At 35.7% G+C, this 18,764-nt stretch overlaps 2 protein-coding genes across 5 annotated transcripts; one reads left to right on the forward strand and one right to left on the reverse strand.

The window, feature by feature from the left end:
• Positions 1–5,389: 5,389 nt before the first annotated feature.
• On the forward strand, positions 5,390–6,106 carry LOC114539833 (phosphoethanolamine N-methyltransferase 1-like). The gene has a single exon (XM_028560387.1). It carries the CDS (start codon positions 5,390–5,392, stop codon positions 6,104–6,106), a length of 717 nt encoding a protein of 238 aa, XP_028416188.1.
• Positions 6,107–6,796: 690 nt separating this feature from the next.
• On the reverse strand, positions 6,797–14,732 carry LOC114542109 (cholinephosphotransferase 1-like). 4 transcript variants are annotated; one of them, XM_028561845.1, is made up of 7 exons: positions 14,400–14,732; positions 12,065–12,354; positions 10,924–11,008; positions 10,179–10,310; positions 9,223–9,381; positions 7,548–7,673; positions 6,797–7,050 (listed from the first exon to the last, which is right to left on the reverse strand). In XM_028561845.1, the coding sequence occupies exons 1-7, from the start codon at positions 14,622–14,624 to the stop codon at positions 6,910–6,912; spliced, it is 1,158 nt and encodes a 385-aa protein (XP_028417646.1). In that variant the 5' UTR covers positions 14,625–14,732; the 3' UTR covers positions 6,797–6,909. The 4 variants fall into 4 exon arrangements, with proteins under 4 accessions (XP_028417646.1, XP_028417664.1, XP_028417656.1 ...); XM_028561863.1 differs by lacking the exon at positions 7,548–7,673 and adding an exon at positions 7,467–7,509 and having other exon boundaries at positions 6,905–7,050; XM_028561855.1 differs by having other exon boundaries at positions 7,027–7,050; positions 7,467–7,673.
• Positions 14,733–18,764: the final 4,032 nt, after the last annotated feature.

Here is an 18,764-nt window from a genome sequence, read left to right on the forward strand (position 1 = left end):
AAATTAGAATTTGATCCAACATACGCAAAAACAAATGTATTTTTATTTTTGCCTCATTCAGCTCACAGATACAGACTCTACAAAATATTGAAAAACACGTTGATGCTGAAAATCGACATGATTTCTTTAAAGTGCCTGTATCACTTGTGGGATCTTTACGGATTTGAATAGGGCTTGAAAAATCTGCTTATAAGTTCTACAACCTTTTTTGATATAATTCAATAGTTTCGAAAATACGTCGGTTGGGACTGGGACTCAAGAATAATTTGCAAATACGCCGTCTTTTATAATGTAACATAAACAATTTCACTAGCGATATAGTTGTGTATCGCTGTAGCAACTGGGCGAGTTTTTCTCAAAATATTTTACGTTATTGAAAGATCGAAGTAAAATTACAATTGATTATATTATGTTTGACAAGAGCTCGGTTCCTGAGTCCCAGGCCCCCGAGCACGACGGCAATTTTGGCAAATCGTTATGTTTAGATGTAAATATTTCCGACTATTTAACTATATCAAAAAAGATTGTAGAACTTATAAACTAACTTTTCAAACTTTATTCAAATCCGTAAAGATCCCACAAGTGATATAGCACTTTAGAATACTTAATGATATGCTAAGTTGCTAACTGATGATGAGGCCAACCTCGCAGGCCAGGCTTTTGGTACGGTCTGATTAATATCATTTACCTAATAAAAGCTTTGCTATTCAGGGAATTCAAAAGATTCACGTTTATCACTGCATTTGAATCTCATCGTAATTAATAACTTGTTTTAAGCTATACTAGCTGAAATTAATGTTCTAACTGATGTGATATGGCGGTTTCTGTCATTGTTCATATCAAGAAAATTATTAACAAATATATATTTATTACTTCCTGGATTAATCAGCCGTTGTTGAAAATGGATATCAAATTATGCCTACCTGCATTTTTAGCTCTTTGATATATATTTTATCAATTTATATAGCTTATTAAAAATAATCTCATTATTGAACCTAATATAACATAATTGCACATCCAATTCGCTAAATGTGTGTAAATGTTAAAATGTTATATACGAATAGTTTTAAAACATTGTTGTGTGCAAATAAGTGTCGAGTCCTTTTATTTTTACTATAATTTTCGGTATTGAACGCGTCTAGCTTTAACGTGTTTAGAATTAGTTTTCAATCAAAATTGTAACAAAATGGAATTGAAAACGGATATTGGTACTGAAAATAAAACCAGACAATATAAATTACTCTAGATGAAACATGTAAACATAGCTGCTATAAGCACACAAATTTTCCAATATATAGATACTAGATTGTTTTTTAATTCATGCGTGCAAGGGGAAAAGATTAGGTATAAAAATCAGCGCATATGCCATTTTATCTGTGTAATATAAAAGTATCCATTGAGAGAATTTCTACAGATTTTTGCGGAAATATCATAAAGGAATAAAGAATCGAGAGAATCAGACGATGAGAGGAAAAGTGGTCGTGTACTGGGTGCTTCTTCTCACTGTTACGGCAGTTCTTTTTGAAGTAAGTGTAGCTATACATTTTAAGTTTTTATTTGCGAAATCTGTTTTAAAAAAAAAATTGTAGAAGCTGAGCGGAAATTTATCACAGAGTTTGCATTATAGATCGGCCAACACGCCACTATTGTATCCCAAAATTACAAAAAAAAACTACAGCCAGTGCTTTGCTATAATGAATGATGTGGAAGAAAGCATTTGTATTAGCTTGTATTTTAAAATGTGGAATGTCATACGAGTTGGCGATCTTAAAGTCATGAGAAAGCATTTTCTTTTAACACAAGCACTTCTTTTAAAGCACTCTCTTTCAACAACACTGCAACTATGTCAAAGCACAAATGAAACGCTTCGCTCATTCCTTGGAAACAGTGCATGTAACATTTCAAATGTCATATATTAAACGACCCAACATGCGTTGCGAACGCTTGTTATTTTGCAGTCAAACGAAATCCGCTGTGTTTAATTAAGCTTAATTTGTGCCGGAATAAAATTTATTATCATGGCCAAAAATTTTTGTAAGGAACAAGATTTGATGCAATAAGTAAAACTTTCATTTACATTTCATGCGCAATTTTGTCAAAATGTTCTATGTTATAGAATCATAAAAAATTATTCGCCTTAGGCTTCGTGATTATCGGTGAATATTCACCTCGACGGAAGTTTTAGTATTTTTGCACAAGTAAATTGACACAAGAACTACATTTCTTCGCCTATCTCTTTGTAAGAAACGTTTACTTGTGCAAAAATACTAATAGTAGATATTGACAGACTGGAATTAATTAAACAGTGGTCGTAATATTTAACATATAGCTAATAGGCATCTTTGGGAAATATGAGTTTATTTTTTTTGCATTCTTGAACGATCTTGAACCTATTAACAAAACAATATACGAACGAGCTAGGTTGTTAAATTTTCTAGTTTTATAATATAATTGAAATCTATTTTCAGAGAGAATTTCTCGCCGCTGCGGAAACCCCACCTTGTCCTTACTTTCAACCCTGTACCTCAAATGATGAATGTGAATGCGAGATAGAGACATTGGTGTGTCAAAAGAAGCATAATGGAGCCCGCAGATGCATGCGGGACAATTCTTAGCCCTTTGGAAATAGTCGTATCTAAATCACCACTAACTTAAATGTATATTAAAATGTTCGGGTTGAAACAAGACTTAGGGTTATCAGTTATGTCATAATAAAATATCCATAAACTAAAATTGTAAACATTTTATTTATTTTTCATATTCAATATATTCAAGGCGTCTACTGAGCATGAAAGTTTCTCTGCTGCTTACAACTATTATTACATTATTAGCATGATAAAAATTCTGGATGCTGATTGGTTGAGAGGTGTAGAGAAAAGTAATTTAATAATTTCGCCTAAACAAACAAATTTGCCAAAGGATATTCGCATACAAACTTAATTGCTCTGGAGCAATTAAAAAGGCCAGAAAGGAATTAAAATATATATATATACAATTGAAAGTACAGAATATTGGATAGAAGTTTCGCAGGATTGTATTTTGACATGAAACTATCACACTACATGGGATTGAAAATTATGTACAAGAAAATATTATAATCAAGCGCATGAAAAATTAATATGAATAATTAAGCGACGTGAGGGGCGGATCTTGGATTTCCCAAAAATTCCAAATGACAAAAATGTCGAGAAAGTTTTCAAATCGGTAGATTGGAAATTTTACTATTTCGACTCATGTTGGGGTTCATGCATCGCAAGCCCAAAAAAGACGTACCTCCTGGGTTCCGCATAAAAAATCATGATAGCAAGTTGATTTGAATTTGATTACACATATCACAGAACATCGATCCTCAAGCCGAAAGATGAAGAAAAATATTTTAATTGCACCGAGTAAGATACATTAAGCCATAGCCGTACTGCCCGTACATGAACTTTTTATACAAACCATGCCAATCGAAGCATATTAGGCTAAAAAAACACGAGTATTGATAATTAAAAAACAAACCAAATCATCAACAGAATCCAACCCTATGCGTATATTCGTAATGTTTTAATTTTATTCAATTGGTCTTCTTGCATTTCAAAAAGGCTTTGGAATAATTAAACATCTCCTTGTAGCAACTACTCTGCAACGAGCAAATCTCCACATGGTAAAGGTAAAAACATAAAATTTATATGTAAAGATATTCTTCATATACACCTCGCTAATTGTATGGTTTTCATGGAGAATAAATGAACTATATATAAGACATCCTGTCAGCAAGTTTTGACAGCGAAACAGACAAAGGTTGAGAAAAAGGTAACTTTTCATAATCCCCTGTTATTTGACGGGTTTTGAAACTAGATTTTTGTAGAGTACGCGGACTTCGGTCAGAAAATCTATAGGCCTATTAGAACTTCGTATATATACCACAGGAAATCTACTTCGTACTAAGCTATACAGGGTGTATCAAAAAAAATGTCCCAAACGTAAAATTTCCGTTTTTCAGGATATTTTGCAGAATTTGGCAAATTTTTGTGTTCCTAGAGATAGTTGAGACTTATCTGGTATACCTAGGCCAAGTTTGGTTTATGTTACCGGGGGGGTGGTTTCTTTCCACTGATATTGAGAGGGCTTGCGCGCGAAAATGTGAAGCTGAAATTGAGATATTATTTAGCTGCCTAAAAGTAAGAAAGCTTTTTAATAAACTGTCAAAGTTTCAGGAAAAATAATGCATACTGGGAGCAACGCGCGACCCCTAATGGTGACAAATATTTCATTGCGCGCAGTGGATTAAATGCATCGTTGATTTTAGCGAGATCGATCTCATACAAGGTGGGCAAATGAATAAATTAAAGCGAGAAACTGAACACAAAAACAAAGCGATTTATTCGTGATGTTAATCCTCAGCATGTCCACCATTTCATTCTAAGCAAACTGCGGCTTGTCTGAGCACACTAAACACTGAAGAGCGAACCATTTGTCTGCCCATTCGCCTAGATTTGCCGGTGGTAGCGTAGGAGATTTGCAAGAGGGGGTTTCGAACGAAATGGATAATTTGAGGCAGGACAGACAAATGCGGTTCGCCGTTCAGTGTTTACCATGCTCAGACGAGCCGCAGTTTGCTTAGAAAGAAATGGTGGAATTAATGTTGAGGATTAACATCAAGAATAAAAATCTTGTTATTAAATCGCTTCGTCTTCTTGTTCAGTTTCTCGCTTTAATTTATTCATTTGCCCACCTTGCATGAGATCGGTCACGCTAAAATCAACGATGCATTTAATCCCCTGCGCGCAATGAAATATTTGTCACTTTTAGGGGTCGCGCGTTGCTCCCAGTATGCATTATTTTTCCTGAAACTTTGACAGTTTATTAAAAAGCTTTCCTACTTTTAGACAGCTAAATAATATCTCAATTTCAGCTTCACATTTTCGCGCGCAAGCCCTCTCAATATCAGTGGAAAGGAACCACCCCCCCGGTTACATAATTTTGTTAATGAAAAACCAAACTTGGCCTAGGTATACCAGATAAGTCTGAACTATCTCTAGGAACACAAAAATTTGCCAAATTCTGCAAAATATGCTGAAAAACGGAAATTTTACATTTGGGACATTTTTTTGATACACCCTGTATAGCCTTTTAGGCTAAGCCCGAAGGGTAAACACGGCTATAACCATGTGATGCTGAAGATTTGAGTTCCTGGCTCATTTTTACTTCTATACTTGATGAAAACTTTGAACTTTGCCCTATCATTGGTCGTGTCTGTATTATTAATATTAGACTTAATTCTTCCATAGACTGCCTGGCACAAACAACTGAAACAAGGGAAGGGCAACGAGATAGCAAGGTTTAGATAGGCTATCGTTTGGATATCACTCTAAACCAAAATACCCGACAAAATAGAGCTGAAATGGCCTCTTTATACAGTGCTGTATCCTCACGCCAATTTCAGAGTGGAAGAGGTTTTCTTGAAAAACTCGAGCTGAAGCCGGGTGACAAAGTAATAGACATGGGCTGTGGTACAGGGGAACTGACAAAATACATCGCAGAGCAAGTGGGAGATATCGGCGAAGTGATTGGTGTTGACCCAGACAGTGCAAGAATTGAATTCTCCAAAGAGAATACAAAGCCCGTTTGCAACGTACGTTTTCATGAAGGCGACAGCAAATCTGGATTTCCGTACCAGGATGAAGCTCACTACGACCTTCATTTCAGTAATTATGTTTATCATTGGCTGCGTGATGAAGAGAAAGTGAACTACGTTAATTTGGCTTCCCGATGTCTCAAACCAGGAGGCCTGATTGCCATTCAGTGTCTCGCTGCATCAGGCGAGGCCACAATTGATAGCATGAGTAGGTCAGCAAATGTCAGCGTAGTTGATTCACAAGCTACGAGAGAGCTGCTGCATGATTGTGGGTTTACTGATATAAATATAATGACAATTCCGAAGACATTTTACTTTAACTCTTTCGAGGATTTTGGCGGGTTTTTTCTCGCGACAACGCACAAAAAAATTGAAGAGCTTGGGGATAAATTATGGCTGGAAGAATTCAAGATGAAATCAATCCAGAAAGACGGAAGAGCAAAGTTTGAAATGAAAATACTTCAAATACAAGGCCGAAAATAAAATCACACCTTTTTAAAGAACTGATTTACATATAGGTGCATGTATGCACCACAGCCCAGCATAATTACCATTTTTTACGTAGCTAGGTACAATAAAAGCCTGGCTTCCGAGGTTGGTTTTTTACTTCAATCCTAGCATGGCAAGGAAACACGCTATTAACTTTATCTTGAATAATTCTACTAGTTTATGCATAAATAATTGTCTCATGACAAGAAATTAATCAATTTTAGATAAATAGTACTTTAGAATAATTTGGATTAACAAGAAATAAAACTTGAAGTTGAAAAAAATAAAGTTTAAAATAGATTGAACATCTGTATGATCCTTTGCTGCTTGAGGTTGCTGCTTTCATCTATAAAACCTCTTAATTAAAAGTTGAAATTAATTTGCAACGAATTATACGTATTTGCGTTTTTTTCGCTCTTCACTTAGTCGTCCATTTTGATTTGGCCGATTAACATGTAACCCACATACAGTAGCGAGTTAGGTTAAAATTTAAGGCAATGCATATGGCAATACAAACACATTTACCCCTAACCATCCCCCCCCCCCTCTCGCGCGAATATTTGCAACTTCAAATCGGCTGTTCCATCCTCGTTCCCAGGTTTCCCGAATGCTGCGTGTTTTCTAAAAATCCATATCTTGAAATATTTGCTGTGAAAACAATGTATACGAACACATCATAAAGGCATTGTTAATTTATTATGAACATTTGAATTAAAACCCGCCAATCAAAACACAACAAAAACAAATATGAAGATTCCCTACATAATTTATCATACAGAATATGGTCATGTCCATAGTTAGCTCGCCTTTCCCTCCTTTGTAGACGACTCCTCATTGAGGGGTTTCGATGTTATTCTAAAGCAGCTGATATTAAGATAGTTACATATTTCAGTGATTACAGTGAAGCAGTACTGAAGTGCATTCAAAGTTGAAAATATCTGAAATTGAAAAAGAAATCTGTTGAAGACAGACCATGCATCCGGAAGGTGTCAAAACAATGAGGTGGTGTAAAATGACGTTCGCTAGCTCACCATAATTATATATATATATATATTTATATATATATATATATATATATATTGATTCTATTCAGAGTAAATTAGTTATATATGCTTCTAACATCGAGAATTTGGTTCAACTCATTTATTTCTAACTAAAGTTTATTACTTTTCGCTTCCTGTGAAGCAAGGTTTTGCAGCGATGTATATACAGAATGCTGTCGCACTATGTAAAAAGAATAATGTTGACTTCTTGTTTTTTACTGCTTGATTGTGGCGATATACTTGAAGACGCTTGGCAATTTTGCATCAATTCAAGCCCATGCAACATTGAACAGGAGAAGGCAGACACGTACACAACAAGTTTTGGCCAGTCACATTTCGACTGCCAACACCCAGCTGAAATAACAATGTAAAGATATATTGTAAAAACCTACCAGACAAAACCATACTAAGCGATATTCGCTGATTTGTGAGCTAAAATGAATATTAACGGCTTGAACAAAAGGGCATAACAATACAGTGTCGAGCATTGGTATACTACTTTTCGACATACACGCAACCTAAAAAAGTTGGAGAAACAATGGATAAATAATTTGAATGCATACTGTTTAGTTGATGTAAACTTTTAATAAGAACTAAAAGTACTGTGTAGATCAATTTCCGCATTAGAAAGATTTCGGGCAGGTATTTCCATTTGCTTTTCCGAAGATAAATGGCAAACAGTCACTATATTGAAACAAGTGGCCTGAACAGACTAGATACACATTTGTTTGTATTCGGTTGATGAAGGTAAAGTTACAACAAAGGTTCTTTCACAATTATCGCGAAAAAATACTCCAGAACTGGCTAAGAATGCTTAAATATTATTAAAATCAACAAAAAAGGTCATTTCTTTGGATTTAACCAAACTGAATGTGAAGTGTTTGATGAAAACCCTACCATGTAAATGTCCACGTCATGTACACGCCTTCACACTTGCTCGAAACATCGCTGCCTTAGAATTCCTGACATTTTACTGTTAATTTGTTGATTATGATTTGACAAATGAATTTTCAACTGCACAAATGCCACGTACATTACAAGGCAGAGGACATGAAAGAAACGGGCTAGCAACAACAAATAACTACGTAAATCATGCAATCGATACTTCCAAAAGCCTTCGGAGTCTTTTACACACGAGAAAGACATCTGTCCATTGCTTATCTGTGGTAGTGGCTAAAGTGGTTACTAGTATCTAGTGGCCACAAGTACGAGATTCATCATTGGCCCAAATTATACTAGAGACGGATGATCCGTCTGGAGGAATGATCCGTCTGACAGATCATTCGTACAAACACACGATCTAGGCGAACTAAGACGAACATGTCAAACGAAACAGAACCGAGCGTTTAGAAAGTGCATGCGGGAATTAGGAAATTATATATGCGCTAAAAAGAGTTTTACCACAAAAAAGAGTTTTTCACATGAAAAAACCATTTTATCTTGAATTTTTCGTAGTTCGTCCTCGCCACGTATTTATAATATACCCATGCACCATTCAGATTCGTCAAAATAGACGAAAATAGACGAACTATAAAATTATATGCAGATAATTCGTATTATATAATACTATTCAAAATAGTGAGAGCTTGTAGTAAGCCTTTTGTTTTCGTTGATGAAAACGACATTTCTCCACTTATTGAGAAATTCATTATTTGTATATTGACGGACGATCCGTCTGTTTGCGCGTGTTTTCAGACAGACGAACTAGAAGACTAACTAGCTTTCGCCTGTCCAAGTTCGTTTAGACGAATCTATCCGTTTCTGGTAAAAATCGGTCAATTCTCGCAATTGTTTGTCATTGTTCAAAACTCGTAGTCTTTGAAATTTCGAGTATCAGTTTGTTGATAATTTTGCATTCCCTACCGAAGGAGTTCGAGTTTGACGAGAAAATATAACGAAAAGTTTGGCTACAAAGGAAAGTAATCACATATTTATCTGTATTAAACAATTGTTTCATTATTCCTTGAATGCGCAATTGAGAATTAATGCAGAATTATTTGGTACTTGATCGTCGTCAATACAGATATATAATAGGTAATAATGCATGGGTTTAAAATTATAGCTTACCAATAATAGAATTGAAACTTTAGCCAAAACAATACCAAACGCAAAAACGAATAAACACGGGCCTTTTGCAAACACGTTGGTGTTAGAATATGCATAATTGTAGTAGATGAGGTAGAGTGTTATCAGCAATGGTACTGCAGGAGAAAGGACGCTCGTATCCTAAAGAAAACAGGAAAAAATCATTTCACAAACCATTCGGGAATACTTTTCAATTCAACAAAGCATTAATTTTCTAGTTCAACACTTAGAGAAATAAAGGAATGGTCTATATTGAATATTGGATTAACAACTGATTGAAATAATTATGCCCCAAGGATCGGTCTTCATCGGGAGAGTTCAGATCCAAATTATAAGCAAAACTCGAAACGTAGCTACTGAGGTAAGAAAAGTTGTAAAAAATAATTTATACAGACGACATCTCATCTCAAATCTCGTGTGAAAAGCGATTGTTTTTTAAACGAGACTATAGTATAGTCCTCTATATGGTTTTAGCACAGTATATATAAGGTTTAAATCTATTACGCTCTCAAAGTTCACGGTTTTGGATGAACAATTTTTATATGTAGCTTATTGTATGTATAGATGTACAACTGTATATATGTGTACAGTACATTATTCCTATAATATGCATGGTTTGGTTATTTCGTCCTATTACACTATAGTATGGTTATTATATGAATTTATAGTCCCAAGTGCCGATGTTTTTTTTTCGAAAAGAGCCCTCTTAAAAAACGTAATCTTCGTCTAAATAATTTTAAAAGTATAGCAATTAAAGTGTTAATGAAAGTCTTTTGTTGACAACAAATCGTGATCACAAAATAATGAAATATTTTGGGCTGGAAGTTGCTTTCTCAATCTCAATCTCAATTTGTTAAGTCGGTAAACCTTTTCAGATCACTTTAGTCGAGGCAAACCAGTGAGCACCAAGTAAAAAACGTTATAATGTAATTACATACCGCGATAGAAGATCCGTTTTTTCCTACACCACCTTGAAAGATTTCATAAATTCCTAATATCGTTGATAGCAGTGCAGGTATCGATGCTCCATACAAGAAAACCTCCCGAACCTGCAGCTGAAATATGGGCGTCTGAAAGAACAGAAATGGATATGGCACTGAGAAATATATGTAAAAGATCGCCTAAAAATCATGATAATAGCAGTATTATTCATTAATTTTTACATATATTAAGTTCATCTATGAAGACAAACATGTTAATTTGCCTTCAAATAGCTATAGAGGAAACAAGGCGAATTTCCGCCAAATTTTCAGATATATGGTGAGATACTTCACGTTAGGCACATGACTTTGTCGTCGGCCTCCTCTTCGATTTCTTAGGCAAAGATTAATTCGCTTTCAAAGACGCCAAATGTTTATGTCATATAGATGCATTAAATGCAAGCACGCAATTTCGTCTAGACGAATTATTCGCCTCAAGTATAGACACAGCTATTATATCAGGGGCTTTTTTCATTGACGAAATATTGACAGACTTGTTTCCTTTTGAATTTTAAGCTTTGACTCCGTAAATGAATTGCGCGTAATGCTTCAGCAATTCAATCTGGAGTGATCTTTCGAACTGTAAAAAATTTTAAAAATCTGTTGTGATCTTTCGAACTGTACTGTCGAAGTTTCCTAGTCTTAAATTTACTTTAAACTGAGAAATGATTCATTGGCTTTAAAAGCATGTATATACATTTACCTCAACCCTGAATATATCTTGTCCACAAAACCCAGTGAGAAAGAATATGAATACCCCTAATAATTGCAGTTCAGTCACATCAATTCTGCAAGAGAATAAAGCGTTTAATTAGGGTTAATACTATATAGTATTCTTCTGAATGCGCATTCTGCAATCTTTTAACGGCTCATCATATATACACATATCTGATAGCTGTGAAATGGCCAATTTGAGGGTTAAAGTATACACAAGGTTATTAATTCAGACGATTCGTTTTTACCGTGTACAAGCTTCGGTGCAACTGAAGCATATTTTGTTCAGCATTTATAAATCGGTTCACGTGGAATCCGGCTTGGTATTTAAGAGTTTCGTACCTACTATTCTGATCTCGGAAAGAGAAAAGGATAGAAAGGGGGAAAACACTATAGCTGGCCCGGATTAGATGTCGATCGATTCAATGAGGTTTTCAAGTGATTTGCATCCGCGATTTTAACTAAAAGAAGGTCGGATTTCATCTTTGAAAAAAGGTGAAATACGGCTTTTTATAAAAGCAAAATTAGATATTCGCTCATATTTTAGGTGTTTTCATGACCTTAATAGGAAAATTTGTCACCATCTTATGCGAAATTGCCTTATTCAGCACAAATACTTTGAACAAGCCTGAAGTGTATCTTGTCCTTAATAATCTTTGCTATTTTTTTTTAGCTTTTCCAGCCGATCATTTTTGTCTTTTAAAAATCTCTACATCTCATGTAAAGGTGATTCAGGTTTAAATCTCAATATAGAGTTTAAATACTCAATCTTTTGTCTTCGACTATAGAAATTGCGACCAAAGCGTTATATATTCATGCACATGCGTCTTTTGATGTAGAACGATAACAGGGGGGGGGGCTTTATTCACATATTCAGTTTTGCTAGACGGATTTCCTTTGTAAGGCCCAGGTCAAGCGTCGCTGTAATGATGCAAATGAAGCAAAGACTTTAATTCATTTGCATTAGGTTCGGCGCATGAGAAGAGCGACGTTTGACCTAGGCCTAAGATCGTGCAATAGCTTACAATGGAAATCCATCGGTTAGAACTGAATATAAATAACCGCCCCCTTCTCCCCCCAATTATTGTTCTAGTTATGCCCCTGAGAATATCAGCTATGTAGTCTCTTACTTTCCAAAGCGAACTACTCCACTAACATATGCTCGCCAATGTGTAAGGTAGAACATAGCACCAGCAGCTATGCACATAAACATCATCAAGTCGGGTAGATCACCTAGTTTCATAGCTACAGATGCGCCAGTGATAACAACTACCATAGATATCGCATCACAACCATGATCAAATAACTCCCCGAGCGGTGAACTGCTCCCAGTCCTACGCGCCTGTTTACCATCCACTGCATCCAAAGTTTGATAAACAAATAACCCAAGTGCATTAAAATGAAGACTCCATGATGGAACCTGCAGAATGAAAAAAAAATTGTTGACGATTACCTTCACTGCAGGAACGCCGTGCATTTTCTGGACGAGGGGTGGACTTCCTTAGGGGGAGGGGGGTGCATAACCTAGCTTCAGGATCTCACTTCCCACACGCTCAAATTTTCTTGGATGAATTTCACAAAAACTGTTCACATTAGTTAGGGGAGTAGGGGCCTGGGGGCCTTAGCTCTCCTATAATGATTTGGCTGTGACTGACTAAAGATCTTAAACAGTTTTGACAATTATTTAATGCACACTTTAAGGGGAAAATCAGCATATCCAGTATTTAGCCAGAAGTCAAAATGGGAGTCACAAATGCCAGGTGGCAGGCTAAAATTTCCAAATAAGATCCAGCATGAAATTGGCATGAGAATAGAAATCAAATAACAAAATCAAAAAACTTATAATATAGGAACACTAAAGAAAAACAAATATTTTATTTGACAACAAGCAGATATTGAACTATTTCTTAACTTAAGGTGCTGTTACACAGTGCAATTTTTCTGAAACTTGCAATGCAATTCTACTTCTAAGAGATGTAAATTAGTGAAGAAGAAAGAAAAGAAAAGTGCATGAAGTGCATAAACACAATAGTTTCATTGTTCCCAAATCTATACATCTCTCAAAAGGAGAATTGCATCCAAGTCGCAAGAAATATTGCACCATGTAACAGGGTCTTTAAGCACCCAGCAATTAAGTAGCATAGTGAGAGTTGGTAATGAAAAAGTAATATTGAGTTCTTGGAACTCTTGTGGTGTTGACAAAAATTGGCATTTCATTGGAGACTAATAATGTGCATACAGATCTGTTGTGATATTGGTAACAATAATGCCTAATTCCTATCATTTCTGAGCACTGAAGCAATTTACAACAGGCTTGAAGTAGGTGAATGCAGATGCAATAACTTTCTATTATTAATGCTTTAAATGATCTGATATTTTAGTGATATTATCAGATTGTTTATCAATTTAAAATACAACATTCAAGAACTTCAATATTTAAATCTTATAAACTCAATAACTGATTACTTCCATTTCAGTACCAGCTGAGAGCCTGTTCTGCTTAAAGTTAATACAATATACACTTTTAAATGTATGCTCTCGAGGGAAATAGTGAGTTTTGTTTTCTTGAAAACATTGAGACAGACTCGAGGGAAAACAAAACTCACTATTTCACGAGGTGTAGCGAACATTAAGTGTTGAAATGAACTAAAAAACTGTTTATTCATAGTCTGTGTTCCAGCTGAATAATTATACATATGCGAATTACTGAGTTGTACCTATCTTTCAATAATTTAAAACCTGGTCTTCGCATTTTGAAGCTTATTCTGTACGAAAATTAAACACTTGTGTTGTTAATACAGTGTATTGTAAAATTGTATTGTTTAGTAATTATATTATGTATTGTACAAATTAGATCAAATAGTACTGGATATGATTAACTGAACTTTATCTTTTAATATACCATCAGTTTGAGAGCAAATGATTCATTGTAGCAATGTTATGACTGTCGTAACTGTAATGACTGTGGAGGTTTCTCAATTTAATGTTAGCCTCAAAAGTTAAATTAAAATAACTGTCAAATACAAGAACTGTTGATTTCTGTTAATAACTGTTAATTTAACATCAAAATAGGCAATAAAAAATATTGTGTATGTGGTTGAAGCTCAAGGAAAACATTGCTCCCACAGCCTCAACACCCATATATGCAGCATTTTAAATGTTAATATTTAACACATGCTGAAGGACTCCCAGCTGAAATAATAACATTGCAGGTTATAAAAATCTGATAATACAGCTTTTAATGGCTGAAGACGGCATTTTATATCAATACAATGCTATGCCTACGCTATAAATCGAATATTTTGGTTTAAGCAATAGGAACTACTTTGATAAACCTAAATAGAAGGCTTGCTACGTTTATTAGCCAAGAGATAGTTAATTATTACACACAATGTTTATTATGTTTACATGGCATAGCACATGCATTTAATATCAAGGGCAAATGTACTGAAGTATTACGCTTACCTCCGATCGAGCTTGAGGCGAGAAATAGACTAAAATCAAAGTTGTAACCAAGTTAGTAATTAATCCCAAGATTGTTATAGTGTTCGGCGCTATCCACAGTGGCAATCTCTCTACAAACCATCGCCACCAAACTTGCATGAAAGGATCGAACAATGTTGTAACGCTTGCATTATACTTGTGCTTAGCTAGTCTCTTCAACTGTGATTCACTTAAGACTGCGACCATATTGATTCTCCTAAAATATCGTATAATCGTTCAGAATATTGATTTAATGTTCCCTATTGCATAAACTGTCCACATTAATAAACGCCATGTTTTCGCGATACAGGACGCCGCCGGGCAGGCGATAACATCTATGTAAAGCTCTAATTGGTCATTCCCAACATTCGATGGCAACTGATTGGCTCATGATTATGTAATAATTTTCAAGATTACCGATTACTGAAATTACATAGAAAATGGTCGTTAAAAGCGAAATAGTCAACACAGGATGTTTAAAAAAAAACGAAGTGCACGCAAAGTGATTCGACATGCCTCATCGAATACTAACATTATTATGTGAACATATACATATTGTACAGACTAACTGGTCGCCCCGATACAAGTCATATAACAACCCCCCCCCCGAAAGAATATAGCTGTAATTATTATACAGGGTGTCTCAAAAAAAACGCAACCACTTAAATATGCAAGACATCAATACAGCTTTAAAGCACAATAGATAAGCACCTCTGGGAATTGAAAATGGCTCTTATTAATCCTTCATTTAAAATGCTAAAAGTCATTTTAACTGAACTCACTGTGGTGCAAACCCGAACAATATTAATATTCTTGCATATTTAAGTGTTTGCGTTTTTTTTTTGAGACACCCTGTATTACTGATACAGGGTGAGAAAAAAAGTGATGCCTTTCAAATTCAAATTAGGCGCATAATTAAAAAGAAGTTGGCTAAATAAAGCCTCGTACAGACGGGTTTTTAATAAAGCCCCGTACAGCATGTTTTCCTTGACAAGTCTTCTTGACCAGGTCACTTGCCGGTGTGTGCGTGTGGGTGCAGCTTGCTAGTGCCAGGCTATCAATACAAAGGCCGGGCACGAATACGGTAGCCGTGCGTGCCGATAAACGAGTGTAGTGTAAGGACATGTCGCAGCTCTCGGAAGCTTTCGTCCAATTGGGCCAGTGCTTTTCTATGCTTTCTACAGAACGAAGCTATGCTATTGGTTGAAACAGAAATGTATTGTAAAGTTGAGCCAATGAAAATCATTCTTGCGAGGAGCTGCGACGCCATCTGTAGTGTAAATGGGGCTAATGTGAGGACCCTCAGACCCTCTGATGTAAAAAATGCCCAAACCTAAATGCCGAAACTTGTCATCTCTTTTTACACCCAATTTGGCGAAGAAACGTCTCCGACTTTTCCTTTACTTGGCTCATATCAACGGGTCCCCTGGTAAAAGTAATGCTCTATTTTGCAAAATAGCCAGTTGAAAATCTGACCAATTATATATCTTCAGAAAGTAAATTAAGTAAGTTTTCTTCAAATATCGTATCCTTCATGAGGGTCGGCCGGTCTCCGCCAAATAGCGTCATGTTCTCATGTACCCATTTGAGAGCTAATATCTGATCAAAAAGTGCAAAACTCTCGGCGAAAAAAGAATTGGATGATGTTACGCGACAAGTTCTTGGAAAACTACCGCATTGTAATGTAATGTAATGATTTATTTAAAGTCGTTAGCACGGGATGTGGTTGCCCAATCATCCGAGCCAGAGGCTCATGATTAAAGTGCACAACATAAATTTACCTAGATATAGTATACAATAAAAGATTAAGAATATATATTACACTATTAAACAATCTATATTACACTATACTAAAATATTTGATACTGCTTAAAATTAAGATCAAATAATTAGTTATGAGATTATTTTTGGTTTGACCAAGAGTTTGGGGAAATTTAATTACGCCATCTCCAGGACAGATGGATCGACGATTCGGGGGGAGTCTCTTGGACTGGAGCTCCCTAGTCTCCCTAGCTAAAAAATCTTACTGGGGCTCAACCTTATTATAAATTTGTGAGCTAACAATGTATCCATCCTATATTGCATAAGTTCATGGATAATATTGTTATGTTATGGCACTGCCGATATAAAATTTTAAAGATTCCAACAGCCCAAAATTGAACAAAATCCACTTCTAGACGTTTCCTGAAGAAAATATTAGACTTGATTCAAATCTTACATTTCTTAATGTTTTACGATCTATATGTTCTGGTCTTAGCTTTATAAAGGTCTTTTCACACAATCCAATTTTGTTCGATCCAATTCACCTCTGATGGATGTTTTATAGTTTGTTGTCTTGTAATGTAGCAGCAAGTCCACCAAAGCCAAAGCACTATACTGCTTCACCGACAACGTAACCGACTATATTCCATACGTCAGAAGTGAATTGGATCCAACACTGAATTGGATCGTGTGAACAAACCTTAAGTTTTCCAAAGTTAAACTAATAAAATTTTACGTTCGAAAACATACATCGGTAACGAAAGTTAACATCCATAATGACAGTGCAAAATGAATTGCTGGCTGAGGCCTAGCCTGAACACAGACTTTCGTTTCGCCGCCTTAAAACGAAGGTCTGTGTTCAGGCTAGCTGATGCCATATTGGATGTTTACTTTCATACTACGCATGCGTTGTAAAGACAATCCGTAAGCACATAGCTTTCATTTAGCTGCACACGAAAAGATTTTGGAACGCAAGGCAGAAATTATCAAAAATGCTAGATATTTAAAAGTTACTCTGCGAACTCGAGTCGTATATGAGCTGATAGCCGACGAGGCGCGTAGCACCGAGTTGGTTATCGGCCATATACGACGAGAGTGAGCAGAATAACTGTTTTATTATATACACAAACTTTGTCGCCCTTTCGGTGCATTTTGGTGTGCTTTATCAACTAGGCTTGGATTTCTATTTCACTCAACTTCCCAAATCTTTCCGCCATTTTGTTTACTTTCTCTACTAGGCAGATATGAGCTAATATCTGTCTACTAGCCAACCAATGAGGTTGCAGCATACCTCATATCTGGCGCTTGTGTATATAATAATTGCCTTTATGAGTGGCACGAATGAGCAATTGCGCAGAGAGCAATTGGATTACACCAATAGCCACGAATCAATTTTTGCTAAGCACATAGCTCTAGTGTGCGGCGGCCTTAAGCACATAGCTCTAGTGTGCGCCGGCCTTAACAAAGAAATGATCAAACAAATTAGTACCCGCCTGATACTCGTTACACTTGCACTTTGCACTACATACAATTTGAATGACAAAAATTATGACATGCATGCGCCCCATGTAATTTCCTCATCGATATTGGCCGCAAACTATTTGATTTATTAAAGCCTGTCACTTTTCAAATTCATTGTCAAAATTTCAAACAGTTTTTGGTTTAAAATGCCGGCCAACATTTGCAACATGCTGACATTGTTTACAAAATGTAATCTTGATTTAGCCGAGAAAGAACATTGATTTTTTTGAATCACTGTTTTGAACGAATATCGTTTTATAATTATGATAGCTGAATTATTATATACGTATTCAAAACGGGAAAGTCGTCTAGAATGGGAGAGTCGACTGTAAAAACCTGTCTGATTATAAATTGTTGGCATGGATAAATGCAAACGAGTGACAGGTAAGGCTTGAAAAGGTGTTGTAATTATTATGATAAATATATTCTCTTAATTAACCGCGGGCAGCGACATTCGCGCGGGTACTAATCCCGTATCGTGCATGTAACTGGGGCCGTAACATGTTATATAAAGGCTTATACAATCAATCTAAAAGTCTAAAACTCGGTTTCAAAAAAGTTTGTCGTTGATTTTGGTCGATCAAAAACGAGATAAAAATCGACCCTCGGCCCTTGGGAAACATTAGCCATGCATGCAGCATATGCAATGCATTTTTTACGCTGAGTGGAAAAAATTGATGTTGTGACTGTATCATATAGAATACACCATCATTACTACTAACCGGTATTCCATCATTCCATACTTGCAAGTTTGGATATTCGGTGCTAAGTCTGTAATACATTATAAACTTTTTTAAATTATTTGGTTTTTTTAACACCCTGGGGCCGGTTGTTCGAAAGGCGTTTAGCTTAAACGGTGGATATAAGCTAAAGTTTAAACATACTCGAATATATCTTGTGAATTACTTAACCTGCGTCTTATGCATTTAATATGTACTTCTAATGACAATTAAACTATTTACATCGAAATATTTCAGCTCAGTTGTTCAATAAATAGATAATTTTGTTTTCCATTTTTAACTTATCCGCCGTTTAAGCTAAACGCCTTTCGAACAACCGGCCCCA

The sequence above is a fragment of the Dendronephthya gigantea genome, unplaced genomic scaffold, assembly GCF_004324835.1.
Source record: "Dendronephthya gigantea isolate DGI-Jeju-01 unplaced genomic scaffold, DenGig_1.0 000003F, whole genome shotgun sequence".
In the NCBI taxonomy this organism is placed as follows: Eukaryota; Metazoa; Cnidaria; class Anthozoa; order Malacalcyonacea; family Nephtheidae; genus Dendronephthya; species Dendronephthya gigantea.